The sequence below is a fragment of the Pseudoliparis swirei genome, chromosome 22, assembly GCF_029220125.1.
Source record: "Pseudoliparis swirei isolate HS2019 ecotype Mariana Trench chromosome 22, NWPU_hadal_v1, whole genome shotgun sequence".
Taxonomy (NCBI): Eukaryota; Metazoa; Chordata; class Actinopteri; order Perciformes; family Liparidae; genus Pseudoliparis; species Pseudoliparis swirei.
The window spans coordinates 879,922-902,237 of record NC_079409.1 but is presented as its reverse complement, the minus strand read 5'-3'; the positions used below and the strand labels follow the sequence as shown (position 1 = coordinate 902,237).

Here is a 22,316-nt window from a genome sequence, read left to right as displayed (position 1 = left end):
CGCATCATTACGACACATGAACGCATCATTACGACACCTGAACGCATCATTACGACACCTGAACGCATCATTATGACACCTGAAGACGACATCTAGAGACATTTAATGACATTTAAAGACATCGAGACATTTAAAGACATCTAAAGACATCGAGACATTTAAAGACATCTAAAGACATCTAGAGATGACGTAAATATTGATTTGATCTTCGTAGTGATCGGAACACAAACACAATGGATAAAAATAAAAAATAAAAGTGTGTGTGTATTTTATTTATTTTTAAATGTATTTATATATAAATAAATAATAAAAGGTGACAAACTTGATGGACAGTAGGACCCTGGGGACACCGGGACGCTTCCTGGTGCTTTGCTTCCGATTGGTTCAGAGTGAAGCTGCCTCACCTGCGCACAGAGCAGGTGAGTGTCGGCCAATCGGATGGGAGGACTCTGCTGGGAAATGCAGCCAAACCTGTCGGGGGGGAAAGAGAGAGAGAGACGGAGAGAAAGAGACACAGAGAGAGACGGAGAGAAAGAGACACAGAGAGAGAGAGGAAGGAAGAGAGAGAGACACAGAGAGACGGAGAGAAAGAGACACAGAGAGGAAGGAAGAGAGAGACACACAGAGAGAGAGGGTGAGGGGCGAGACACATTGAGTCTGAGAGGGAACTCCCCCAGAGAGAGAGAGGACGACGGAGACGCTGGTCAGCACGCCGTGACATCACTGTGACATCACCGTGACATCATGAGCTCCCCCAGAGCCCACACACACGGGTAGGTCCAGAGAGAGAGAGAGAGAGCGTCTGTGTATGTGTGTGACTTTGTGTGTGTGTGTGTGTGTGTGTTTCCTGTTCCTGTAGAAAGAGGAAGTTGAGTTTCAGTTTGGTGTGTGTTTTTGTTTTGGAGCCGGCGGTCGCGTTCAGAACCAACACTACCACTTTAGTCCACAGGGGGCGTCAGAACCAACACTACCACTTTAGTCCACAGGGGGCGTCAGAACCAACACTACCACTTTAGTCCACAGGGGGCGTCAGAACCAACACTACCACTTTAGTCCACAGGGGGCGTCAGAACCAACACTACCACTTTAGTCCACAGGGGGCAGAACCAACACTACCACTTTAGTCCACAGGGGGCACCAGAACCAACACTACCACTTTAGTCCACAGGGGGCGTCAGAACCAACACTACCACTTTAGTCCACAGGGGGCACCAGAACCAACACTACCACTTTAGTCCACAGGGGGCCAGAACCAACACTACCACTTTAGTCCACAGGGGGCAGAACCAACACTACCACTTTAGTCCACAGGGGGCACCAGAACCAACACTACCACTTTAGTCCACAGGGGGCCAGAACCAACACTACCACTTTAGTCCACAGGGGGCAGCAGAACCAACACTACCACTTTAGTCCACAGGGGGCAGCAGAACCAACACTACCACTTTAGTCCACAGGGGGGCACCAGAACCAACACTACCATTTTAGTCCACATGGGGCGCCAGAACCAACACTACCACTTTAGTCCACAGGGGCAGAACCAACACTACCACTTTAGTCCACATGGGGCAGAACCAACACTACCACTTTAGTCCACAGGGGCAGAACCAACACTACCACTTTAGTCCACAGGGGCAGAACCAACACTACCACTTTAGTCCACAGGGAGCACCAGAACCAACACTACCACTTTAGTCCACAGGGAGCACCAGAACCAACACTACCACTTTAGTCCACAGGGGGCAGCAGAACCAACACTACCACTTTAGTCCACAGGGGGCAGAACCAACACTACCACTTTAGTCCACAGGGGGCAGAACCAACACTACCACTTTAGACCACAGGCGACACCAGAACCAACACTACCACTTTAGTCCACAGGGGGCATCAGAACCAACACTACCACTTTAGTCCACAGGGGGCAGAACCAACACTACCACTTTAGTCCACAGGGGGCACCAGAACCAACACTACCACTTTAGTCCACAGGGGGCACCAGAACCAACACTACCACTTTAGTCCACAGGGGGCAGAACCAACACTACCACTTTAGTCCACAGAGGGCATCAGAACCACCACTACCACTTTAGTCCACAGGGGGCACCAGAACCAACACTACCACTTTAGTCCACAGGGGGCAGCAGAACCAACACTACCACTTTAGTCCACAGGGGGCAGAACCAACACTACCACTTTAGTCCACAGGGGGCAGAACCAACACTACCACTTTAGTCCACAGGGGGTACCAGAACCAACACTACCACTTTAGTCCACAGGGGGCAGAACCAACACTACCACTTTAGTCCACAGGGGGCAGAACCAACACTACCACTTTAGTCCACAGGGGGCAGCAGAACCAAACTACCACTTTAGTCCACAGGGGGAACCAGAACCAACATTACCACTTTAGTCCACAGGGGGCAGAACCAACACTACCACTTTAGTCCACAGGGGGCACCAGAACCACCACCACATGAAACAGCTAGTCATCGTTCCCTGTGACCTGAGCAAACATCGCCGTGGTTACCTGCAGGTGGGCGTGTCAGGAACAGTGGAACAACAAACAAATGGGCCACAGACGCACCCCTGCACAGGTGTGTCTACTGACACAACCTGATCAGAAACCGTCGGGCGGTTCTGACCACATGAAACAGCTCACCACCACCTGAAAGACCTGAGCAAATCGCGCTGGTTACCTGCGGGCGCCGTGTTTGGAGCAACAAACAGAGGAACAATAGAGCCACGCCCAGACCCCTGCCCTACCTGCTCAGTGTATTCAACTGAATCAGAGCCGTCGGGCCGGTTCTGATTCAGGTTGTAACGGCTGCTCCCTGAAGTCACCTGACCACAGGTAATTCAATTCAGTTTATTTGTATAGCCCAATTTCACAAATTACAAATTTGTCTCGGAGTGCTTTACAATCTGTACACATAGACATCCCTGCCCCAAAACCTCACATCGGACCAGGAAAAACTCCCAAATAACCCTTCAGGGGGAAAAAAAAGGGAAGAAACCTGCAGGAGAGAACAGAGGAGGATCCCTCTCCAGGATGGACAGAACAATAGATGTCATGTGTACAGAAGGACAGATTTAGAGTTAAAATACATTCAATGAATATGACAGAGTGGATGAATAGTTCATAGTAGGCATATTCCACGATGGAGACCTCCACGATCCATCAGGCAGATGGCGGTGGGGAGGAGTGGGCGGAGTGCGGAGTCTCAACAGTGGGCGGAGTCTCAACAGGACAGTGGCGTAGTTGGTGGCAGGAATTCCACGACCCAGACCTCGATGATCCATCAGGCAGATAGGATCTATGCCGTCTCATAGGGTCCGATGACCCCATGAGACGTGAAGTCACAAGGACCCGGGAGAAAGCAGAGTTAGTAACGTGTGATTGAGAGATGAAAATTCATCCTTAAGGAGAGAAAAAGAGGAGATAGGTACTAGTGCATCCTAACGTCCCGGCAGCTATAAGCCTATAGCAGCATATCAAGGGGCTGGACCAGGTGAACCTGATTCAGCCTAACTATAAGCTCTGTCAAGAGGAAGGTCTTAAGTCTACTCTTAAACGAGGTGACTGTGTCTGCCTCCCGGACTGAAGGTGGAAGCTGGTTCCATAAAGAGGAGCTTGATAACTAAAGGCTCTGGCTCCCATTCTACTTTTTAAGACTCTAGGAACTACAAGTAGTCCCGCATTTAGTAGCGTAGCTCTCTAGTGGGCAATATGGTACGACAAGCTCCTTGAGATATGATGGAGCATCACCAATCAAGGCTTTGTAGGTTAAGAGAATAATTTAAAAGTGATTCTTGATTTTACTGGAGCCAGTGCAGAGCAGCTAGTGCAGGAGTGATGTGATCTCTTTTCTTAGTTTTAGTGAGAACACGAGCTGCAGCATTCTGGATCAACTGGAGGGACCTAAGAGATTTATTAGAGCAGCCTGCTAATAAGGAGTTGCAGTAATCCAGTCTCAAATTTTTCTGCATCTTTTGAGACAAGATGTGCCTGATTTTGAAATATTACGTAGATGAAAGAATGCAGTCCTTGAGATTTGCTTTACGTGGGAGTTAAAGGACAAGTCCCGATCAAAGATAACGCCAAGATTCTTTACAAGATTCAAGATTCAAGATTCAAGATGTTTTATTTGTCACATACACACACAGGGTGTGCAGTGAAATGAAAGTGGCAATGCTCAGCAGGAATGTAAGGGCAACAAGTACACACTATTTACAATAAAAACAACACAATATTTACAGTAAGTGTGTGTGTGTGTGTGTGTGTGTGTGTGTGTGTGTGGTTCACAGTCCTGATGGCCTGCGGAATGAAACTCCGTCTCAGGCTCTCTGGTCTTGCAGCGTGACTACGGGCGCCTGCCTGACCGCAGCTGAAACAGTCTGTTGCTGGGGTGGTGTGGATCATTCATGTTCCTGCCGTCTCCGGCTCTGCACCTCCTGGTGTACAAGTCCTGCAGGGTGGGAGCCTTCCTGTCCTGAGCGGAGCAGTTGCCAAACCAGGCTGTGATGCTTCCTGTCAGGCTCTACAGCTCCAGAGTAGAAGGACTGAAGGATCCTCTGGGAAACTTTAAATTTCCTCAGCTGCCTGAGGTGGTGCCTTTCTCACCAGAGTGTCTGTGTTTGTTGACCATGTCAGATCCTCGTGATGTGGACTTTATACCTCACCCTCTCCACAGTAGTCCAGTGGTGAGTCGTCCTCTGTTGTTGTACCTCCTAAAGTCCACAATCAGCTCCTTAGTTTTGGTGACATTCATGATGAGGCTGTTGTCCTGGCACCAGAGTGACAGATCAGCAACTTCCTCCAGGTAGGCCTTCTCGGAGATCAGGCCCACCACCACTGTGTCATCCGCAAACTTGATGATGGTGTTGAGCTGAACCTGGCCACACAGTCATGTGTGTACAGGGAGTACAGTAGGGGCTGAGGACGCAACCCTGGGGGATCCTGTGTTCAGGGTGAGGATTTGGAGGAGTGTCTGCCCACCCTGACCACCTGTGGCCTGGCGGTCAGGAAGTCCAGGATCCAAGCACACAGGCGGGTGTTCAGTCCCAGCTCAATCAGCCTGCCCGCCAGTCTGGAGGGACGCTGAACTATAATCAATGAACAGCAGTCTCACATAGCCCCCTCTGGCTATCCAGATGAGAGGTGCAGTACCTGGGAGACAGCATCATCTGTGGATCTGTTTGGGCGATAAGCAAACTGCAGCGGGTCCATGGAGGAAGGGAGGAAGGCGCAGATGTAGTCCTTTATCAGCCTCTCAAAGCATTTCATGACCACCGAGGTGAGGGGTAGTCATTCATACATGCTGGAGAAGCATTCTTGGGCACAGGGACAATAGTGGATCTCTTGAAGCAGGCGGGGACCACGGACTCAGCCAGGAGAGGTTGAATATTGTGGTGAACACTGGAGCTAGCTGGTTAGCACAGGTCTTCAGTACTCGCCCAGATATGCCATCTGGACCTGCAGCTTTCCTGGTGTTCACCCTCAACAGAGCCCTCCTCACACTGTGCTCGGTCACAGAGTGTGTGTGTTCATCCAGCGGTAGAACTCACCTTTCACGCTTAACGGTGTTGTTGTTAGCGAAGCTAGCTGTTGTTGCTAGCCTCAAACCGTGCATAAATGAGTTCAGGTCGTCCGCGCACTCACCATTGGTCTGCTCTGGTAGTCTGTGATAGTCCGTAGCCCCTGCCATAGGCGCCTGGTGTCGCGCTGCTCCATCTGTGATTCCACTCTGTCTGCGCACTCCTCTTGGCCTTCTTCACCTCCTCAGTCCATAGACCGCTGCCTTGTACCGTCCATGTTGCGGATACAAGACCGGAGTTATAGGCAGCACACAGCTTCACGGATGGATCTATCAACCCACGGCTTTTGGTTAGGAAAGACCCTAACTTTACCGTGGGGCGATGGTGTCCGTTTTGCTATGAGGCTCATTGCTACTTCCATCTTCGCTGACGTCACTGGAACTGGATTGGATCATGTCCCAGTCGACGACACGCAGAGCGTCCTGTAGCTCAGCCTCTGATTGGTCAGACCACCGCGCTCGTCACTACCGCTTCGCGATCTTTGGTACTCGGAAGCAGAAAAACGCGGCATGGTCCGATCGGAGGGAGAGACAGCCTTGTAGCCTCTCTTGAATGGCGTATAGCAGTGGTCCAACGTTCTTTCCTCTGGTAGCACAATGTGCTGGTGAAAGTTCGGCATGACTTTTTAGGTTAGCCTATTAAAGTCCCCAGCCACCACCACAGCCGTCGGGATACTTGTTCTGATGCCGACATAACACATCATGTAGGTCCGATATTACGTCGGTGTCCGCTTGTGGTGGTATGTAGACGGCTGTGGTGATGACCGAGCTGAACTCCCGGGGAAGGTAGAATGGACGGCATGAGATCGTCAGATGTTCCAGGTTCGGCAGGAGCGAGAAAGAGTCTTAATGTTCTTGGGGTCGCACCACATGTTGTTTGTCATGAAGCAGACCCCTCCACCCTTAGATTTACCAGACTCTTCCGTTCTGTCTGCACGGAAAACAGAGAAGGACTCGGTTGGGCATATGACTCGATCCGGCACCAGCGGGTCAGCCATGCAGACAAAAGATATTACAGTCCCTCATGTCCCGTTGAATCTGATCCTTGCCTAACATCATCCATCTTATTTTCCAGAGACTGGACGTTAGGGCTGGACCAGGGCAAACCTGATTCAGCCCTAACTATAAGTCTGTAGCTCCCATTCTACTTTAAGACTCGAACTACAAGTAGTCCCGCATTTAGTGAGCGAGCTCCAGTCAATATGGTACTACAAGCTCCTTAAGATATGATGGAGCATCACCAATCAAGGCTTTGTAGGTTAAGAGAAGAATTTTAAAAGTGATTCTTGATTTTACTGGGAGCCAGTGCAGAGCAGCTAGTGCAGGAGTGATGTGATCTCTTTCTTAGTTTTAGTGAGAACACGAGCTGCAGCATTCTGGATCAACTGGAGGGACCTAAGAGATTTATTAGAGCAGCCTGCTAATAAGGAGTTGCAGTAATCCAGTCTCGAAGTAACGAACGTGAACCAATTTTCTGCATCTTTTGAGACAAGATGTGCCTGATTTTTGAAATATTACGTAGATGAAAGAATGCAGTCCTTGAGATTTGCTTTACGTGGAGTTAAAGGACAAGTCCCGATCAAAGATAACGCCAAGATTCTTTACAGTGGTGTTGGATGCTAGAGCAATGCCTCTACAGAAACCACATCACCAGATAACTGATCTCTGAGGTGCTCAGGGCCGATTAAAATTACTTCGGTTTTGTCTGAGTTTAACATCAAGAAGTTGCAGGTCATCCATGTTTTATGTCTTTAAGACATGCTTGAATTTTACCGAGTTGGTTGCTCCTCTGGTTTTATCAATAAATATAGTTGAGTGTCATCTGCATAACAATGAAAGTTTATGGAGTGTTTCCTGATAATATTGCCCAAAGGAAGCATGTATAAGGTAAATAAAATTGGTCCAAGCACAGAACCTTGTGGAACTCCGTGATTAACGTTGGTGGTTATCGAGGCGTCATCGTTTACAAATACAAACTGAGATCGATCTGATAAATAGGATTTAAACCAAATTAGTGCCGTGCCTGAAATGCCAATCGACTGCTCCAGTCTCTGTAACAGGATGTCATGGTCAATGGTGTCGAATGCAGCACTAAGGTCTAACAAGACCAGGACAGAGAGGAGTCCTTTATCTGCTGCCATTAAGAGGTCATTTGTAATTTTCACCAGTGCCGTCTCGGTGCTGTGGTGTTTTCTAAATCCTGATTGAAATTTCTCAAATAAACTATTATGATGTAGAAAGTCGCACAACTGGGGTCACGTTGTGTTTACCTGCTTGTTTACCTGCTTGTTTACCTGCTTGTACCGTTTACGAGGCGTTGACCGTAGACCTGGTTCTGGTCCTGCAGGTCTCCTGTCGGGGCCTCGGTTCCCCCAAACATCCAGGACATGGAGCTGAGGGAGGAGTGGCAGGACGACGGCTTCCCCCGGTCAGAACACGCATACATTCATATTATTCATATATGTGTGTATCTGTAGCGTGACCTTTGACCTCTGGTCCAGGCCCCTCCCAGAGGACTGTGGGAGTCCCGAGGAATCCGGAGACGAGCAGCCAGGTGACCAGTTGAGACATGAAGAGGAAACGGGCACCAGGACACGTGCATATTTACAGGCCGCTTTGCCCCGCCCCTTCCTCTCCCCTCAGCTCCGCCCACCAGCCTCGCCCTATCGGCGGCCATTGAGGGCGGGGCTAAGAAGCGCCTGGTGGCCCCGTCCCTCAGCCTCACTCTGAGCCGCAGAGACTCTCACGACGGCTTCTCGGCCGCCGCGCTGTCGGAGACGCCGTCGCTGGACATCAACCTGGAGGCCCTGGAGACGCCGTCGGGCAGCGAGACCGGCACGCTGCCCGACGGCGTGCACGAGCTGGAGTGGTACGGTGAGACGCCACCTGACCTCTCGCTGACCTCTCCTTCATAGAAGACCTCCCCCTGACCCTTGACCTCTCATTAATAGAAGACCTCCCCCTGACCCCTGACCTCTCCTTCATAGAAGACCTCCCCCTGACCTCTCCTTCATAGAAGACCTGACCCTTGACCTCTCCCTGAACAGACGACCTCCCCCGGATGGCGGGGGCCGGTTCTGGGCCCGTGCCCCGGAGCCCGTTGGAGCAGAATGAGGGCCTGATGGACCTGGACCAGGTGGACACCAGGGGGCGCCGCTGGAGGAGGTTCTCCTTCTCTGGACACGAGTACCACGTCAACATGAGCGTCCTGGAGCCGTACCTGCAGGTCCTGTCCCACGGAGGTCAGAGGTCACACACCCGTACGCATCTGGCTCTGTAACATCCCATGTGACTCCTCCCTCTGTGTCCGATTGGCTGTCAGGTTACTATGGAGACGAGATGAACGCTGTGGTCCTGTTCACCGCCTGCTACCTGCCGCCCAACACGGTGGAGAACTACGAGTACGTCATGGACCACCTGTTCAGGTGAGACATCGCGTCACATGACCCGCCGCGTCAACAGGAAGCCGGATAACGAGGGTGTGTGTGTGTGTGTGTGTGTGTGTGTGTGTGTGTGTGTGTGTGTGTGTGTGTGTGTGTGTGTGTGTGTGTGTGTGTGTGTGTGTGTGTGTGTGTGTGTGTGTGTGTGTGTGTGTGTGTGTGTGTGTGTGTGTGTGTGTGTGTGTGTGTGTGTGTGTCAGGTACATCGTGGGGACCCTGGACCTGATGGTCTCAGAGAACTACCTGCTGGTCTGCCTCTGTGCCGTGGCCCCCAGGAACAAGCTGCCCTCCATGAAGTGGCTCCACCAGTGCTACGCCTCCATCGACAGGAGGTACGCTGGGTTCCCCCTCTGGGGCAGCCCTGAGGGGTGGAGCTTAACACCTCTGTACTCCTCCTTCAATGCCTGGAGGGGGTCTCAGGGCTTCTGTGTTGTGTGTGCAGGCTGAAGAAGGACCTGAAGGGGCTGCTGGTGGTCCACCCGGCCTGGTCCATCAGAGCCCTGCTCACTGTGATCAAGCCCTTCATTAGGTCTGGAGCAGCATCGATAACATCAACATCATCAATAACATCAATAACAACCTCATCAATAACATCAATAATAACATCAGCAATAACAACATCAATAACATCATCAATAACATCAATAATAACCTCATCAATAACATCAACAATAACAACATCAATAACATCATCAATAACATCAATAATAACATCAACCATAACATCATCCATAACATCAATAATAACATCAATAATAATATCAATAACATCAATAATATAATTAATAACATCAATAACATCATCAATAACATCAATAATAACATCATCAATAACATCATCAATAACATCAATAATAACATCATCAATAACAACATCAATAATAACATCAATAACATCAACAATAACATCATCAATAATAATATCATCAATAACATCAATAATATAATTAATAACAAAAATAATAACATCATCAATAACAACATCAATAACATCAACAATAACATAATCAATAATAATATCATCAATAACATCAATAATATCATCAATAACATCATCAATAACTTCATCAATAACATAAATAATAACATCAACAACATCATCAATAACATCAATAATAATATAATCAATAACATCAATAATAACATCATCAATAACATCAATAATAATATAATCAATAACATCAATAATAACAAATAATAATATAATAAATAACATCAATAATAATATAATCAATATCAATAATAACATCAATAATAACAAATAATAATATAATCAATAACATCAATAATAATATAATTAATAACATCAATAATAATATAATCAATAACATCAATAATAACATCATCAATAACATCAATAATAATATAATCAATAACATCAATAATAATATAATCAATAACATCAATAATAACATCAATAATATCAATAATAACATAAATAACATCAATAATAATATCATCAATAATAACATCAACAATAACAATAATAACATCAATAATAATATCATCAATAACATCAATAACAACATAAATAATAACATTAATAACATCAATAATAACATCATCATATCCTAATCAATACCCCCCCCCCCCCCAGTGAGAAGTTCAGCACTAAGATCCGGTTCGTGAGGAGTCTCCATGAGTTGTCTCAGATCATCCCCACGGCAACGCTGCAGGTCCCTGACGTCATCCGGCAGTAAGGACTCTATTGTAGTTCTGTTACTCTATTGTAGTTCTGTTACTCTATTGTAGTTCTGGTGTTACTCTATTGTAGTTCTGTTACTCTATTGTAGTTCTGGTGTTACTCTATTGTAGTTATGTTACTCTATTGTAGTTCTGTTGTTACTCTATTGTAGTTCTGGTGTTACTCTATTGTAGTTCTGTTACTCTATTGTAGTTCTGTTACTCTATTGTAGTTCTGGTGTTACTCTATTGTAGTTCTGTTACTCTATTGTAGTTCTGTTGTTACTCTATTGTAGTTCTGTTACTCTATTGTAGTTCTGTTACTCTATTGTAGTTCTGTTGTTACTCTAGTGTAGTTCTGTTGTTACTCTAGTGTAGTTCTGGTGTTACTCTAGTGTAGTTCTGTTGTTACTCCATTGCAGTTCTGTTGTTACTCTAGTGTAGTTCTGTTGTTACTCTATTGTAGTTCTGTTGTTACTCTATTGTAGTTCTGTTGTTACTCTATTGTAGTTCTGTTGTTACTCTATTGTAGTTCTGTTACTCTATTGTAGTTCTGTTGTTACTCTAGTGTAGTTCTGTTGTTACTCTAGTGTAGTTCTGTTGTTACTCTATTGTAGTTCTGTTACTCTAGTGTAGTTCTGTTGTTACTCTAGTGTAGTTCTGTTGTTACTCTATTGTAGTTCTGTTACTCTAGTGTAGTTCTGTTGTTACTCTAGTGTAGTTCTGGTGTTACTCCATTGCAGTTCTGTTGTTACTCTATTGTAGTTCTGGTGTTACTCTGTTGTAGTTCTGTTGTTACTCCATTGTAGTTCTGTTGTTACTCCATTGCAGTTCTGTTGTTACTCTATTGTAGTTCTGTTACTCTATTGTAGTTCTGGTGTTACTCTATTGTAGTTCTGGTGTTACTCTATTGTAGTTCTGTTACTCTATTGTAGTTCTGTTGTTACTCTAGTGTAGTTCTGTTGTTACTCTAGTGTAGTTCTGGTGTTACTCTATTGTAGTTCTGGTGTTACTCTGTTGTAGTTCTGTTGTTACTCCATTGTAGTTCTGTTGTTACTCCATTGCAGTTCTGTTGTTACTCTATTGTAGTTCTGTTACTCTATTGTAGTTCTGGTGTTACTCTATTGTAGTTCTGGTGTTACTCTATTGTAGTTCTGTTACTCTATTGTAGTTCTGTTGTTACTCTAGTGTAGTTCTGGTGTTACTCCATTGCAGTTCTGTTGTTACTCTATTGTAGTTCTGGTGTTACTCCGTTGTAGTTCTGTTGTTACTCCATTGTAGTTCTGGTGTTACTCCATTGCAGTTCTGTTGTTACTCTATTGTAGTTCTGTTACTCTATTGTAGTTCTGGTGTTACTCTATTGTAGTTCTGTTACTCTATTGTAGTTCTGGTGTTACTCTATTGTAGTTCTGTTACTCTATTGTAGTTCTGTTGTTACTCTAGTGTAGTTCTGTTGTTACTCTATTGTAGTTCTGTTGTTACTCTAGTGTAGTTCTGTTGTTACTCTAGTGTAGTTCTGTTGTTGCTCTATTGTAGTTCTGTTACTCTAGTGTAGTTCTGTTGTTACTCCATTGCAGTTCTGTTGTTACTCTAGTGTAGTTCTGGTGTTACTCTATTGTAGTTCTGTTGTTACTCTATTGTAGTTCTGTTGTTACTCTATTGTAGTTCTGTTACTCTATTGTAGTTCTGGTGTTACTCTATTGTAGTTCTGTTGTTACTCTATTGTAGTTCTGTTACTCTATTGTAGTTCTGTTACTCTATTGTAGTTCTGGTGTTACTCTATTGTAGTTCTGGTGTTACTCTATTGTAGTTCTGTTGTTACTCTAGTGTAGTTCTGTTGTTACTCTATTGTAGTTCTGTTACTCTAGTGTAGTTCTGTTGTTACTCTAGTGTAGTTCTGTTGTTACTCTATTGTAGTTCTGTTACTCTAGTGTAGTTCTGTTGTTACTCTAGTGTAGTTCTGTTGTTACTCTAGTGTAGTTCTGGTGTTACTCCATTGCAGTTCTGTTGTTACTCTATTGTAGTTCTGGTGTTACTCTGTTGTAGTTCTGTTGTTACTCCATTGTAGTTCTGTTGTTACTCCATTGCATTTCTGTTGTTACTCCATTGTAGTTCTGTTGTTACTCCATTGTAGTTCTGTTGTTACTCCATTGCAGTTCTGTTGTTACTCTAGTGTAGTTCTGTTGTTACTCCATTGTAGTTCTGTTGTTACTCTAGTGTAGTTCTTTTGTTACTCTAGTGTAGTTCTGTTGTTGCTCTATTGTAGTTCTGTTGTTACTCGTGTAGTTCAGTTGTAGTTCTGTTGTTGCTCTATTGTAGTTCTGTTGTTACCCTATTGTAGTTCAGTTGTTGCTCTATTGTAGTTCTAATGGCTCTATTGTGGTTCTGCTGACTGAAGATCTGTCTTTCTTCCTGCAGGTTTGATAAGAAGTTGAACAGATGACACAGCGGTGGACAGACCGGATGGTTCCTCAGAGGTCAAAGGTCATCTCATCCCAGTGACCTTTGACCTCCTGCCTGTTCAGAGCCGACTGGGTTCATTGATGGTGACCCGGAGGTAACCAATCACGGATCAATAGAATGCTGCAGGAGAACAAAAGAACGGAGTTTGTATTTGTGGACTTGAATACTGAAGACCCCTGAGGACCCCTGAAGCACCCTCAAGACCCCTGAAGCACCTTCAAGACCCCTGAAGACCCTGAAACACCCTGAGGACCCCTGAAGACCCTGAGGACCCCTGAAGACCCCTCAAGACCCCTGAAGACCCTGAGGACCCCTGAAGACCCCTGAAACACCCCTGAAGAACGTTAGCGCTGCAGACGGACTGGAGGTCAAAGGTCACAGCATGCTTTTAACCAGTGTCAGTGAACACACCACCAACCAAACAAAGGCATTGTAGTTTGTTTTAAGCCCAATTCTCCGACAGGAAGTAGATTTCCAAACTTAAGTGTAAATGTAGATTGAAGCCGTCAGCAGGAAGTGACTGAAGAGGAAACGGCTTTAATGAAGCTGTGTATATATATATATATTAGGGCTGTCAGCGTTAACGCGTTAATCTATGCGATTAATTTGGCCGCGTTAACGCACTAAAATATTTTAACGCAATTAACGCAACTTTGTTTACTTCCAGTGTTCGTTGAAGTTTTTACACTCAAACCGAGTGTCAAACCGCGGCAGTACGGTTTGACACTGTTTCCGTTTTTAAAACAATTATTTCTCCACGAAAATAAGGAGCATAAATGAGTTTAACTCGTGGATGAATCAGTCGGGTTTCCTCCTGCTCCTCCTTCCTCCCGTCTCCCCCTCTGATACACAGAGGAACCGAGGGGCGACGTGTCGGGGGACGCGGCGCGGAAAGAACTCGTCACACGAAACCTTCACCGTGATTGGTCAATCCGTTTGTCTGTCAACATTTTGGGTAAGAAACAACCAATGAACACTCAGTAAATCACAAAGGACCTCCCACCTCACAGGTGAGGCTCATTAACAGCCTGACAGTCAGAGAGCAGAGAACACGGCACCAGGACAACTGAGCCTCATTGAATAGAGCTGAGATTGTTCTGGAATGTTTGATGTATAACACGTGGGGGTGTGTCACATGCAAAAGACTTTAAACAGTGAATTTTTGTTGTTGTTGTAAAATGTATAAAATGCCCCCAGCCTCCAGAGGTTGAACAGGACATATGTGAATGTCAGTCAGTTACCAAGGCCACTGGTTCTGCTGTTCAGTGGTAAAGATGACAGGACCAATGGGGTCTCAATATACTTTTTTTTTTTTACTAATCTGATGTTTCACTGAAGAAACAATTTATCATCCACAATATTAAATACCTCGCTGGCCCTTTATAGGTAGGAGCCTCTTTGAAAACAGCTCTGTGGGAAGTTTGGTCTTTAAAAAGAAGAAAACATTTTTTTTAATCGCGATTAATTAGCTAATTTTTTGTAATCGATTGACAGCCCTAATATATATACATATATGTTTATATATATGTATATATATGTGTATATATGTATGTATACACTACCGTTCAAAAGTTTGGGATCACTTAGAAATGTCTTTATTTTTCAAAGAAAAGCATTGTTTTTTCAATGAAGATAACATTAAATCAATCATAAATACCCTCTCTACATTGTTAATGTGGTAAATGACTCTTCTAGGTGGAACGTCTGGTTTCTAATGACATATCTCCAGAGGTGTATAGAGGCCCATTTCATCATCACTCCAGTGTTCTAATGGTACATTGTGTTATCGCCTTAGAAGACTAATGGATGATTAGAAAACCCTTGAAAACCCTTGTGCAATTATGTTAGCATAGCTGAAAACTGTTTTGCTGATGAGAGAAGCTATAAAACTTAATAAATGTGCAAAAAACAGTTTTCACTTTGTCATTATGGGTTTTTGTGTGTAGAATGTTGAGGAAAATAATGAATTTAATCCATTTTGGAATAAGGCTGTAACATAACAACATGTGGGAAAAGTGAAGCGCTGTGAATACTTTCCAGATGCACTGTATATATATACATATATATCTATAAATAAATTATAAAATAAACACTTTGATATATAACATGAACTCGTCAGTTTATTTTAACACATAAAACATTGATATAAAATCTTTAAAAACTTTTCAATTAACTCTAAAACTTGAGTCGTTATTGATCCGTCTGTTTATAAAACTGTTGACGTTCACCTGTAGAGACGCAACGCTGCTGATGACAGTGTGTGTGTGTTCAGTATGTGTGTGTTTGTGTTTCAGTATATAGCCTCGTCCGGGTTCTCGTCGCTGTCTCCTCCGAACTCCTCTCCGTTGTCAAAGTAGGACATGATGTAATCCGTCTCCTGCAGACACAGGGAGACACGAGACTTAAGGTGGACGCCTGAGATGATGCAGACTTGTTAAGGTGGACGCCTGAGATGATGAAGACTTGTTAAGGTGGACGCCTGAGATGATGAAGACTTGTTAAGGTGGATGCCTGAGATGATGAAGACGTGTTAAGGGGGGCGCCTGAGATGATGAAGACTTGTTAAGGTGGACGCCTGAGATGATGCAGACTTGTTAAGGTGGACACCTGAGATGATGACTTGTTAAGGTGGACGCCTGAGATGATGAAGACTTGTTAAGGTGGACGCCTGAGATGATGAAGATGTGTTAAGGGGGATGCCTGAGATGATGAAGACTTGTTAAGGTGGACGCCTGAGATGATGCACTTGTTAAAGTGGACACCTGAGATGATGAAGATGTGTTAAGGGGGACGCCTGAGATGATGCTGACTTGTTAAGGTGGACGCCTGAGATGATGAAGACTTGTTAAGGTGGACACCTGAGATGATGAAGACGTGTTAAGGGGGACGCCTGAGATGATACAGACTTGTTAAGGTGGACTGCGTAGCTTCATGAAATGTCTCACCTCCTCAAACTCTTCCTCGTCGTACTCCTCCTCTCCGTCAGCCTCCTCTTCTTCCTGCTTCTTCTTCTTCTCCTCCTCTCCCTCTGCCTCCTCCTCTGAGCTCTGCTGCTCCTCCTTCTTCTGCAGAGTCTAACACAGAACAGAGGGTTAGTGCCGAGTTCTGGTTGGTTGTTGAGCTCTGCTCTCTGATTGGAGGATAAGTCACCTCCAGCTTGAGGAGCACCTCCTCTTTCTCCTTCTTCTTCTGCCCCGACTGCAGTTTGTCAGAGCGGCAGGCAGCTGAGACACCTGAAGACGAGGAGCAGGGCAAAGACTAATTACTGTGTGTACTGTGTGTACTTTGTACTGTGTGTACTACTACTTACCATCTCTAGGAGGTTTTTTCACTCTGAGTTCTTTGGGGAATATTTTCCAGTCTGAAACAAAATATTTTATTTCATATTTTATATTGATAGATTGTGATCATATAGATGCTGGTTATTGATGAGGGGTCTGACCTGGACTCCAGTCCGTCAGTCCGTCCGTCTGCTCACTGTTGTGATATTTATCAGAGTATCTCTCCACATCTGGACAGGAAACACAGGATGAAGACCTTCACAATAAAGCTCACATTCAGCTAAAGATGTGTTGAGCTTATAGTTAGGGCTGAATCAGGTTTGCCCTGGTCCAGCCCCTTGATATGCTGCTATAGGCTTATAGCTGCCGGGGGACGTTTTAGGATGCACTGAGTACCTATCTCCTCTTTTTTCTCTCCTTAAGGATGAATTTTCATCTCTCAATCACACGTTACTAACTCTGCTTTCTCCCCGGAAGTCCTTTTGACTTTACGTCTCATGGGGTCATCGGACCCTATGAGACGGCATAGATCCTATCTGCCTGATGGATCGTCTGGGTCGTGGAATTCCTGCTCATGACTACGCCACTGTCCTGTTGAGACTCCGCCCACTCCTCCTCCCCACCGCCATCTGCCTGATGGATCGTGGAGGTCTCCATCGTGGAATATGCCTACTATGAACTATTCATACACTCTGTCATATTCATTGAATGTATTTTAACTCTAAATCTGTCCTTCTGTACACATTACATCTATTGCATCTGTCCATCCTAGGAGAGGGATCCTCCTCTGTTGCTCTCCTGCAGGTTTCTTCCCTTTTTTTCCCCCCTGAAGGGTTATTTGGGAGTTTTTCCTGGTCCGATGTGAGGTTTTGGGGCAGGGATGTCTATGTGTACAGATTGTAAAGCACTCCGAGACAAATTTGTAATTTGTGAAATTGGGCTATACAAATAAACTGAATTGAATTGAATTGAATTGAGCTGATCCAGGACCTGCTGTGTGCGTGACCTCTGACCTCTGTGTGACCTCTGACCTCTTTGTGTGTGACCTCTCGGTGTGTGACCTCTGACATCTGTGTGTGTGACCTCTGACCTCTCTTTGCAGCAGCTGGCTGGATGAAGAAGGGCAGAGTCTTCATGGCTCCTCTGAACTCCTGTTTGAGAGCCAACAGATACTCCGCCTCCTCTCCACCCATCAGGGGGAGGGGCTTCTGCTCCATCACCTGAACACACACACAGAGGTCAGATGTCACACACACAGTCAGGTGATGGAAGTGACTGATCTGTTCATGTGATGAAGAGGTCTGAGGGCTCTGTGTGTGTGTGTGTGTGGTCTCACAGGGAACAGGTCTGAGGGCTGGTGGGTACTTGGGGGTAAACTTTCTCCTCTGTTGATGCCGACGGCCTCGACGCTGAAGCTCATCATCCTGCGCCCACGCCCCCCCCCTCCACCCGCCATCACGGGACCAGGTTCACGGGGTCGGACCGGGTCTAGTGGACCAGCAGCCGGTTGGAGGTGATCTGGTTCCTGAAAAAACGGAACAGGTGACATCAGTTCATTTAAATGAAACAAGAAAACTCTTTAAACAAATTAACATTTAATCTCCATAAAGCACTGATCTTCATCAGGTGAGTTCACACCAGGACCAAGGCCAGGGCCTGGACCTGGACCAAGGCCTGGACCTGGACCAAGGCCAGGGCCTAATGTCCAGACTTCCTGTGCGATCACTTTTGACATTTGATGACATCACATCTTCATTACCGGGTTCGATCTCCATCGTAAGCTACATGTTGAAGTGCCCTTGAGCAAGGCGCTGAACCCCCAGTTGCTCCTGAATAACGGGATGGTCCATGAGTTCCCCACTGTGGGCTCAACGTGTGGTTGTTATTATTCTCATAACCGCAGCGGACTGCAGGCTCCTCCCTCTTCCTCTTGAGTTTATCGTGATGATGAAACTCAGAATACAAACACAATTAAAGCTGCAAGCAGCGATGAACGGGTCCTCTTCCTGCTTCGCACGTCGGGGGTGCCGGCCGGACGCCGGCCCCCCCCTCGGCCGAGCGCATGCACGGCGTTCGGGCGTTTGACCGTTCGTCACGCGACACTGATTTTACTTTGCTAGTCGGTGGCGCTTTGACTGAGTGAAAAAAGGCTTGTTGATATCCTCAGGCCGTGAATTCTACGAAGCATGAGAAGTTTGGAGCAGATTTGAGCGCCCAGGGTTGCCAGCAGGGGCGCTGTGACAATTTGAACACATACATGCATCATGTGTATCCATGTGAAGTCTAGACCTTGTCATGTAAATTACATGTGAATGTGATTCAACGTGGCGCTACGAGCTCCACAGGGAAGCATCATCAAGGTCTTTGGTCTATTCTGGTATATTTTGAGAGGATCTGAATAATCTGAGGAGCAGTGTATAAAAGTAAAAAACATGTAACTTCCTAGTGCCACTAGTTGGTGCTAAGACCAGAATCAAAAATTAGCATATGGATGTCTTCAGGGTCAGTATGTCATGAGGTATGAGAAATATGGAGCAGATTCCATAATGTATGGCGAGTTACAACAACGTCAATTTTCATGGCGAATGGCGTTTTTGCGGTCCGGCAAACGCACATAGTTTAATATTTTTGAAATCTTTCAAAGATTTTTCAAGACAAAGGTCTCAAGACAATACTGGCCAAATTTGGAATGAATCGGGTTTAAGCTCTAGGAGGAGTTAACTGTTTTATAACCCCTAAAAACATGAAAAAAGCATATTTTGAGGGATTGATTGTAGCGCCCCCTAATGTTCAAATATTATGAAAAAATCTAGGTAGGTTAAGGGTGTCTTTGTGGACATAGGCTACAAATTTGGTGAGGATAGTCCAAGTGATTTGGAAGTTAGGTGTCTTTACATATTAGGCCACACCCCTTGGATGTTCATTGGTCCATATCTTCTGAAAACAATGACATATCAACAATCTTTCAAACATGATTTCTGATGGCATTGAACCAATAATGAACCACAACAAGTTGTGTATGATTCGGACGAAGCGTTTAGGAGGAGTTAAACAAAAAGTGTTTAAACAAAATTCAAAATGGCGGAAAATCTAAGTTGCCGTAGCTTATGGTCATAATAATATTTTTTGTAGAGCAGGTCCAACCGGAGATGTATGCTGAATTACGAGTCAATTCGTCATTGGAGGCAAATAACTTGGGCTTTTGAACGAAAATTCATTCTAGGGGGCGCTATCGAGCCATATTGTCAATCCGAAGGATTCAAATCATATCAGGTAACTACATATTTGACTCTAAATGTGTGTGCCAAGTTTAGTCACGTTTCGAGCATATTACATTGTTTATTTGTTCACAGCGAAGGATCAAAGTTTGCTGATGCTACGACTCGCCACACTTCAACGTGTCATTACGACCTTCACAGGGAAGCATTATCAAGGTCTTACATCTATTCTGGTATATTTTGAGAGGGATCTGAATAATCTGTGAGGAGCAGTGTATAAAAGTAGAAAACATGTAACTTCCTGTTGCCATTAGGTGGCGCTAAGACCATAGTTAAAAATTAGCATATGGATGTGTTAAGGCTCAGTATGTCATGATATATGAGAAATATGGAGCACATTACATAATGTATGGGCGAGTTCCATCAACTTGGATTTTTATGGCGAATGGTGTTTTTTGATGTTCGACCCACCGCACAAAGTTTAATATTTTTTAAATCTTTCAAAGATTTTTCACGGCAAATGTCTCAAGATCATACTGGGCAAGTTTGGAATGAATCGGGTGTAAGCTCTAGGAGGAGTTAACAGTTTTACAACTGCCCAAAACATGAAAAAAGGCTAAAAAAAGGGTAAAAATGCAGATATTGAGGGATTTATTGCAGCGCCCCCTAATGTTCAAATATTCTGAAAAAAATCAAGTAGTTTAAGGGATGCGATATGGACATAGGCTAGCAATTTGGTGAGGATAGGCCAAATAATGTAGAAGTTGTGTGACTTCAAATATCAGGCCACACCCCTTGAATGTTCATTGGTCTATATTCTCTGAATGCAATACAATATCAACAAGATTTTCAGTACTTATGATGACATTGAACCAATAATGGACCCCAGAAATTTTCGGATGAATCGGACAAAGCGTTTTGGAAAAAAGTGAAAAAAATATTTTTTTACAAAATTCAAAATGGCGGAAAATCTAAGTAGGCGCATTTGATGGCCACCATTAACTTATTTGTAGAGCAGGTCCAGGTGAACCTGTATACCAAATTTCAAGTCAATCGGTCATTGTTGAAAAAAAGTATAAGCTTTCTACCTCAAGGGAGCGCTAGAGAGAGTTTTTTATAAACAAATACGAAAACTAAAAAATCATAAATTTTTCACGAGTTCTGATATGCGTGTGAAATTTCACTTGGGTGCGGTCTGAGGTGTGCGGCCAGTCGAGGTTTCCGTGGAGAGAAAAATAATAACTCTTAGAAAAACAATAGGTTCCTCTACGACGAAGTCTAAGAGGACCCTAATAAACCGCGTAATGTTTGACCGATGTCATAAAACCAGTAACTTCAAGATTCATAGCAGCAGAGAACCTGTGATCCGGACTCTCTAAACCCAGACCTGGACCTGGTCTTTGAAACGGACCAGGATCCGGGTCCGATCCGCAAACCCTGAAATGTCCGTGCACGTTTAAACCGACATTCAAACAGCCACACCGGAAGCGAAGGAGGTGAAGTTAGCATAGAGATCCACGTGATACAACATCCGGTCGTCAAAATAAGATGTCGACCAATATTATGGAAATTACATCAAATAAATGATATTCACATTAAGTATAAAACATGCTTCTCGTGATGAAAATACAACTAAAGATAATACGTGTAATATCATCTGAATGACTATACAAGTATACGCTTTGTCGACATCTTATTTTGAAGACCGGATGTTGTGTCACGTGTGTCCGCTAACTTCACCTCCCTCGCGCGCTCCCGGTGTGGGGTTTGAATGCGTTTACCGTGAATGTCGGTATAAAGGTGCAGGAACATTTCAGGGTCTACAGTCGGACTCTGGAGAAACCTGGTCCCCGAGCCTACGGGTCCGGTACAAACAGACCTTCAGTCTTTATATTCCGGAAGTGAACGCTGTTTCTTGTTCTTCTTCTTCGTGTTGGACTCCGCAGAATTCAAACGGCTCATTCTGACGGGCCGACATCTTTGTTTACATCCAGCAGCGCGCCATTTCCTCCTCCTCCTCCTTCTTCTTCTGCTAATTCTGCTTCTTCTTCTGTGGTGTTTGGTTTCGGCGCCTCATCGCCACCTGTCGTCCGACGTGTGTTACACAGGGTGGACAAAAAAACAAGAACAGCCCAACAGCAAAACAGATTAGATATCAGTTCATGACGTCATGTTCTTTACTGCTTTCTGATTCCGATGAAGTACGAGGTACTTGTACACGTTAAAGTACTACTTATAATGTATTACATCTACTGTACTAACTCTCAGAGGTACAGTATATATATACAGAGCTGCCAACTTTTCAAAAAACCTTGGAGTGAGATTTTGTCGGGGGTGACCAAAATGTTGCCGCTCACTCAGCCACACACGCTGGTGGCTATAATATCAGGAAATTTGAATAAATGTGGCGTTGTACCCATGTTGTACTCGGCATTCTGGCCTGGCAAAGGTCTTTTACGAGACATCTTTGCTACCTTAAAGAATTAAAATGTTTTTTAATAACTCTACTCTCATTTACAAAAACATGCCTAATTCTATTGCACAAATGTCCTGTCTTTATGTTAAATTCTTTATAATACATCTTACTTGTTCAAAGTGCTGTTTGGAATTTTTTTGAGAGGTTCCTTTTCCTAGGCC

General features: G+C 44.8%; 2 protein-coding genes across 5 annotated transcripts; one reads left to right on the top strand and one right to left on the bottom strand.

Annotated features, from left to right (window-relative positions):
- The first annotated feature begins 592 nt into the window (after positions 1 to 592).
- Positions 593 to 15,285, top strand: bnipl (BCL2 interacting protein like). Of its 3 annotated transcripts, XM_056406053.1 has the most exons (10): positions 593 to 773; positions 7,942 to 8,022; positions 8,096 to 8,148; positions 8,238 to 8,468; positions 8,642 to 8,836; positions 8,917 to 9,019; positions 9,235 to 9,366; positions 9,477 to 9,563; positions 10,632 to 10,730; positions 13,136 to 15,285. In XM_056406053.1, the coding sequence occupies exons 1-10, from the start codon at positions 745 to 747 to the stop codon at positions 13,158 to 13,160; spliced, it is 1,035 nt and encodes a 344-aa protein (XP_056262028.1). In that variant the 5' UTR covers positions 593 to 744; the 3' UTR covers positions 13,161 to 15,285. The 3 variants fall into 3 exon arrangements, with proteins under 3 accessions (XP_056262028.1, XP_056262029.1, XP_056262030.1); XM_056406054.1 differs by lacking the exon at positions 10,632 to 10,730; XM_056406055.1 differs by lacking the exons at positions 9,477 to 9,563; positions 10,632 to 10,730.
- Positions 12,690 to 22,311, bottom strand: polr3glb (RNA polymerase III subunit GL b). Of its 2 annotated transcripts, XR_008830546.1 has the most exons (9): positions 21,559 to 22,311; positions 17,798 to 17,986; positions 17,552 to 17,681; positions 16,623 to 16,691; positions 16,491 to 16,541; positions 16,331 to 16,413; positions 16,126 to 16,254; positions 15,409 to 15,557; positions 12,690 to 13,300 (listed from the first exon to the last, which is right to left on the bottom strand). XR_008830546.1 is itself a non-coding variant. In XM_056406056.1 (8 exons), the coding sequence occupies exons 2-8, from the start codon at positions 17,915 to 17,917 to the stop codon at positions 15,471 to 15,473; spliced, it is 669 nt and encodes a 222-aa protein (XP_056262031.1). In that variant the 5' UTR covers positions 17,918 to 17,986; positions 21,559 to 22,311; the 3' UTR covers positions 15,274 to 15,470. The 2 variants fall into 2 exon arrangements, 1 of the variants encoding a protein (XP_056262031.1); XM_056406056.1 differs by lacking the exon at positions 12,690 to 13,300 and having other exon boundaries at positions 15,274 to 15,557.
- Between the last annotated feature and the right edge of the window lie 5 nt (positions 22,312 to 22,316).

Excerpts from the sequence above, each read along its gene's own strand:
- bnipl (XM_056406053.1), top strand. The coding sequence starts at position 745 with ATGAGCTCCCCCAGAGCCCACACACACGG. Across the intron at positions 8,837-8,916 it reads GCAGGTCCTGTCCCACGGAG|GTTACTATGGAGACGAGATG; the intron begins GTCAGAGGTCAC and ends ATTGGCTGTCAG. Across the intron at positions 10,731-13,135 it reads GTCCCTGACGTCATCCGGCA|GTTTGATAAGAAGTTGAACA; the intron begins GTAAGGACTCTA and ends TTCTTCCTGCAG.
- polr3glb (XM_056406056.1), bottom strand. The coding sequence starts at position 17,917 with ATGGCGGGTGGAGGGGGGGGGCGTGGGCGCAGGATGATGAGCTTCAGC. Across the intron at positions 17,682-17,797 it reads AGCCCTCAGACCTGTTCCCT|GTGATGGAGCAGAAGCCCCT; the intron begins GTGAGACCACAC and ends GTGTGTGTTCAG. Across the intron at positions 16,255-16,330 it reads AGGTGCTCCTCAAGCTGGAG|ACTCTGCAGAAGAAGGAGGA; the intron begins GTGACTTATCCT and ends GTTCTGTGTTAG.